Source organism: Tupaia chinensis, unplaced genomic scaffold (genome assembly GCF_000334495.1).
Source record: "Tupaia chinensis unplaced genomic scaffold, TupChi_1.0 Scaffold144262_1, whole genome shotgun sequence".
In the NCBI taxonomy this organism is placed as follows: domain Eukaryota; kingdom Metazoa; phylum Chordata; class Mammalia; order Scandentia; family Tupaiidae; genus Tupaia; species Tupaia belangeri.
In genome coordinates, this window is record NW_006204120.1 from 681864 (window position 1) to 688440 (window position 6577).

The 6577-nt window shown below is 37.3% G+C and overlaps 1 protein-coding gene across 2 annotated transcripts in view; it reads right to left on the minus strand.

The window, feature by feature from the left end:
- EPSTI1 (epithelial stromal interaction 1) overlaps positions 1-6577 on the minus strand; it is a 119421-nt gene that overhangs the window by 32421 nt on the left and 80423 nt on the right. For both annotated transcript variants that reach the window (XM_027767427.1, XM_006166476.3), the window contains exon 8: positions 829-861. In XM_027767427.1, the coding sequence (XP_027623228.1) occupies positions 829-861 (33 nt within the window). The remainder of the gene's footprint in view (positions 1-828; positions 862-6577) is intronic.

Consider the following 6577-nt stretch of genomic DNA (forward strand, 5'->3'; position numbering starts at 1 on the left):
CATATTTTTATATTTATATATTTACATATAAGCATATATTTATATGTAAATATATATTAAAGAGGTTATTTATACAAATAAATATTATATAAATATTTATGTAAATATTTATGTTAGTTCTTATATAGCTATTTATAATGAAGACTACCCTTCTCCTATATAAGAACATAGGAATATACTCTACAGTGTCACATATATGTTCACAGTAACATCTGAGTGATCTTAACTCTGTTAATGTGGGCCAGCAGGTGGGAAGGAGGTTAAGATGGCTGGATCGCACATAGCTGACTGTCCAGTTTGAGTCCTAGACCCAGTGGCTTGAAAAACATGCCAGGCATGTATGTGCATGCTCAAATTCTCAAGAAGAGAATAGAAAGAACCCCTAGTGGTATGTGGCCATGCTGCAATCCCTTATCCACTTTTTTCATCCTGTTGAGATTTTGGGTGCACATGCACATACACCTGTCATGTGTATCAAGCCACTGTGCCAGGATTCAAACTGTATGGTCAGCCATGTGGGAGCACTAGGCTGATTAGGAGAAATAAGAGTGATTCTATTTCAGACATTAAAAGGTAGAGTAAAATATTTAGTTAAAGCAAATACAAAAACTTGAATGAGAAACCTAAATTCTATTTTAATATCTTCCTTTTAAACTTACCTCTTTATTCTTTTATCAGAATATGGGTCTCTGTTTTTGACTCAGGAAAAAATTAAAAGGCTACTAAACACATAAGGTACAATATAAAAGACCACAGAAACTGAGAAATCACATGGCACTTGGAACTATGAAAATTTCAAAGTCACTTTTAATCCTAATGCTTGCTTACCCAGCTGTGATTCCTAGGAAGGACAGGAAGTTTCTGTTCAAAAATAATAGAAGGGAAAAATTTTTTTGATCATTATTTTTCTTAGTTCAAAATACCAGAAAACCCTAATTCATTGTAGTAACATAATTTTTCTAGCATTAAATACTTATTTATATAATACCAATGCTAAATTTTGTCATTCAACTAAAATACATGTTTATCCATCCTTCCCAAAAGTGATGCATATAAAGTTCCCATCCAATAAATATTTAAGACTCCTATGTGCAAGCACTGTGTCAAGACACAATCCCAGGCACTTAAAGTCTAATGTGAAAGCCAGACAAGAAGAGTAATGATGACAGTACAGTATGATAGCTATTGTGATAGAGGAAGCCAAAAAGGAGGACATTTAATTGAACTGGATCAAGGACACCTTCTTAAGGAGGCTGACACTATGTTTCAAAGAGTAGAAATCAAACTAAGCAGAGAGAAGGAGATCATAAGAACAAATAAAAAATAGCACTGTGTGAGTCTGTTTCCATAACAAAGTGCCACAGACTGGTGACTTAAAGAACTAAATTTATCTTCTCATACTTCTGGAAGCTAAAACTCCAAAATCAAGATGTTTTTAGGACTCGTTTTTCCAGCTTCCTCTAAACCTTAGTTTACAGTTGACCATCTTCAGCATCTGTCTCTTCACACCTGTGTGCACTTCTCTATGTACTAATTTCCCTTTTTTAGAAAGATAGCTTTCATACTGGATTTGAGCCCACTCTAAGGATCTCATTTTAATTTGATTACTGCTGTAAAAACCCTATCTCCAAATAAGGCACATTACAAGGGTTTGGAGTTTGGGTTTGACACTGAATTTTGGGGGATAAAGGAGAGAGACACATTCAGTTCATGAAAAGCATTACGTTTTCATTTCAAGACAGTAGAGATGTTTCTGCTCTATTCTTTTCTCAAAACTTACCCTAAACAGAGGAGAAGATGAAACAAACACAAACTTTATTTTCCAGAAACCAAGAGATATCTGTATCTGGATTCATAGATGCAAATCTATGAAGAGAAAATAGAAGTGGTAGTGACTTAGCAAGAAAAAGAGCAAAGCTTAAGACTTGTTGGCAAGGGGTAGAAACCAATTTTCTCCATGGGAAAACAGGATGACCCCCCAAATGGATGCTATTGGAGAAGACAAATGGATGATAGGAAGGCAAAAAAGAAAGACGGTATTAGAAAGTCTCAATAGAAGTCATGGACACCCATGTGCCTGTTTCTATCCAAGTGCTATTCTATTCAGGTGCTAATTGTCTCAGCACCAAATGGAAATCAGAAGAGTATTCTCTGGATGAACTAACCTAGACACATCAAGTGTAGAGGCAGCACTGGTAAAGACAAATGCCTGGCTGAAAATGGAAGGAATGTATAAAATTCTGTGTGCTGTCCATAAGCCTCTAAGCCTCCATCTTTAGTTTTCTTTTTGTGCCCATACTATTTCCTCTGAGAATTAGAAGGTAATATTAAAAAAAAAAAAAGACAGAAAAAAAGGGAACTCTACGAAATTAAAAATTATTTCCTCTTCTCTTCCCTACAGAAAAAAGGAATCAGTAAAATATTTAGAACATAAAGTCAAGAAAATATGCCAGAAAGTAGAGTCGAGAGAGAGAGAGCGAGAGAGAAATCTTTTTTAAAAAAGAAATTTAAAGAGGCCTAGACTTTGAATACAAATTCCATAAAGAGAAAATGAAGGGAAATTGATCAAAAATAAACACAAGGAAATCATCTAGAACTAGAGATGAGTTTCCAGACTGAAAGAGAATTAAAAAAACAAAAACAAAAACAAAAAACACCACCCTCACACTAGGTCACATCATTATAGAATATCAAAAAAAAAAAAAAAGAAAAAGAAAAGAATAACATATATCCAAAGCCTTCATATAGACTGAGAATCAGAAGGCCTTACAATCAATTTGAGAAATCAATCCTCAAAGTCAGAAAGACAATGGTTTCAATATTCTAAAGGAAGATTATTTTCCATCTGAAATAGTCATCAGTAAAAATTCAAGCAAGTATGTCGAGTGAATAAAGGTAGTTTTAGACATGGAAAGATCTCAACATGTTTACCTCTCATGCACCTTCTCTTGGGAAGCTCCTAAATAATATGCTTCACCAAAACAAAGAAATAAAGCAAGAAAATGGAAGAAATGAGACCCAGAAATCAGGGAACCCAACATAGAAAGGCACTAAAAGCAATTCCCAAGATAGCTTTACAACAGTGATTCTCAACCTTGCCTACCTATTAGAATCACCTGGGGAGCTTTAAAAAACCCCAAAGCCCACGCTATAACATAGTCGGATCTCTGAGGGTGGGTGCAACTGAGGCATCAGCAATTTTTAAAGCTCCCCAGTTGATTCCAATGTGCAGAGAAGGTTGTGAGCCATTGTGGTAAAGGAAAGTCCCAGAACAGCCATGAAACAAACTTCAAGAACAACCAGCACAGGTGAGAGCAGAAGGTAAAAGGGATCCAGGAGAGGGAAAAAAAAACACAAACAAACAAAATCAGAACTGATGAGTTATACTGACAGGCACAAAATGGAAAATTGTGCAGAAATTTGCATCAGGAGGCATTTTGTAGAACAGGCACAAAACTGAAGGAAGACAAATGTTCAAAGGAAGCTAAGAAAATAGAAAAGTAAAATATTTTAAAAGTTGTAAAAAAGAGAAGTAAAGAAAATGTTATCAGAGTATATTAAGTGGTTTGGAAGTAAGGAAAACATTTAAGAAGTTTTAACAAGGAAAATCTGCAATACTGAATAATTATATTAGGAAAAATATTGAAATACAACTAGAAATTTTCAATGATAACGAGGGGGAGAAGTGAGTTAAGAAGTCTAAAATTGAGCAGCAGGTTAACACAATTCAGGGCTAAATAACAAGACAAACATCTAGAGGATATGGTGGGATGAGTAATATTTCCCTCCCCTAAAGAGGTCCCTGTTCCAATCTCTGGAACCTATGAATGTCACTTTATATGGCAAAAAGGATTTTGCAGAAATTAAGGCTCTTGAGATAGGGAGATTATCCTGGACTGTCCATGCAGGCCCAGTGTAATCGCAAATATCCTTGTAAGAGGAAGGTGAGAAAGCAGCAGAGATTGGAGTGACACAACCAGGTGTCCAAGGACACAAGAAATGCCAGCAGTTAAGAGCAGCTGAGAGAGGCAGAGAAATCTCCATAAGGAAGCAGTTCTAGCTGATATCACCCTGACTTTATCATCTTAAGACTCATTTCTAACTTACCTTCAGAAATATAAAAGAATACATTTGTGTTATATGAAGCCACCAAATCCGTGGTAATTTGTTATGGAAGCAATGGAAAATGCAGCTTAAATATTGGGGTGAAAGTGAGATTGAAGAGGTGCAAGGAGCACATATACATTCTTTCTTTCATTCATTCATTTACTGATTTTTGACATAGGGTATGTGAGCTTGCTGGAGAGAGAGAGAGAGACAGTGAAAGCACAAGTGAGAAATCACCATCCAAGGGGGATGGCCATGCTGCAATCCCTTCTTCTCCATTCTTCTGGGATTTAGGGCATGCACAAACATGCACCTGGCATGATTTTCAAACCTCCAGATTTGGGACTTGAACCATGGTCAGCCATGTGGGAGTCCAGTGCCATAACCACTACACCACCTGCTGGTCCCAAGGAGCACATATACATTTAAGTGTTATTTGACTTTTTAAAGAATGAGCTTTTCACTCACAGATAAAAAGTAAAATAATCAAACTGCACTGAGTTCTCAGTTAGGTGAGAAGATATGGCTGAGGCCTGAGTGATGAGCTTTGCCCCTCAAATCTTAACACATACAAAAATGACCCACAGGTCTTGTTAAAAGGCAGGTTCTGATTTAGCAGTTCTGCAGTGGGACCTCAGCTTGGTCTGCATTTTGTAAATTCCTTGCTAATGCCTATGTTGCTGGTCCATGGACCACTCTTTGGGTAACAAAAGATCTCAACTTAAGACCAATCTTCCAGACACTAGAGAAAGATCTAGAGAAAGGGAGGCAGACTCTAGAAGTGAGGAGAAAGGGAAGAAAGGGAGGGAACAGGGGAGAGGGAAGGAGGAAGTAAAGGAGAGGGCAAGGGAGGAGGGGAAGGAGAAGGAAAGGGAAGAGAGGGAGAAGGAGGGGAAAGGAATAGGAGAGGAGAGGGGGGAGGCACAGGGAGAGGGGGACTAGGAGAATGGGAGAGAGGCTTGGGAAGGGAGGGAGAGATAGAAGGGAAAACTACTTTGTGCTTAATTAAGCTAAGCTATTTTGACTTGATCCTTGAAGATATAGGGAGATACTGAATTTGTTTGGGGCAGTGGGTCAGGGTAAGTTTCTTTTTATTGTTATTCTTTATAGAAGAAGAAGGAATAGCAAACCAGAGACTAGACGCCTTTTACTATGCAACTAGCAGGATTCAACGATTGGCACCAGCCAGTGGTGTGGTGGTTAAGACAACTGGATTCCATATGGCCAACTGTAGGGTTTGAGTCTCAGACCAGTGGCTTTCAAAACACACCAGGCATGTGTGCATATACCCAAAATCCAGAGAGGAAAAGGTATTGCATCATCACCATGTCCCCGAAGGGGTGCCTTCTCATTTCCTCACACACACACACACACATGCCTGTCCTAGAGGAAATATTTTAAAAATTAAAATGAAAAGAAAACACTGAATAATAACTATTGAGGAAGGTATGATGATGCCGGTAGTTCATCTGCCTGCATAGACACACACATGCATGCACACAAAAGAGAGAACTAAATCAATCCATGTGTAAGTGAACTCTTTAACAATCTTTTGTCTCAAGTCCTAAACCAAAAGGAATTTTCAAGTAATGCCTAAAAAAAATTTTGTAGCATTTTTCATTCAGATACTTATTTAAGATTTATTAAACCCTCATCTGCCTGTGGCAAATGCACATTTAAATAAGGAAATAATAAGAAAAAATTTTTCAGAAAAGTTACATTGGGTAGTAAAATTACAATTGAAAAAAAAAAAAAAAAGTTAAAGCTTTCAGCCCATCATATCCCATACAGTGTTCACATTCTATACAGTGATCCAGTAAGACGATCTGCAGTATCCTCTTTTAACAGAGAAGAAATGTTCTTCACAAAAGTGAAATGTACATATTTGATTTTCCTAAAGCATTAGAGAGGGTTCTGCAAAGCATTCTCAGAAGAATTCTATGCATACGGATTAGATAGAATGGGAAGAGTATAATATGGACAAAAAGTCAGTTAAATATATTGAAGACCAAGCACTTATTAATAGTTCAGTATCAAAATAAGAGCAGTTATTGCATACAGTTCATAAGAAAACACCCTGGGTCCAATTCATTCCTTATTTTCTATTAATAGCTCCAAGGATCGTGTGACTAATGCACTAATCAATCTACAGAAAATGCAGCTCTGGGAGACACTGCTAATGCCTTGGACGACAATATTAAAATTCAGGATGATCTTGTTAAATTGGAGAAATGAGCCAAAATCAATAGAGCAAGCACACGCAGTTCTGCCAGGTGTTTCAAATCACAGAATTCAGGAAGTCCGCAAACATGAAATAAGACCATCCTGGCAGGCAAAAACCCAGTTGGTAAAGCTGTCCAACTCCTGTTTTCCCTCCCCTCCCTCACAGCCACATGGACCCAGACAGATGTTTAGAACTGTCAACTCCACATGATTTAACTCTACTACCTACAGCTTCTCAACTCTTTCC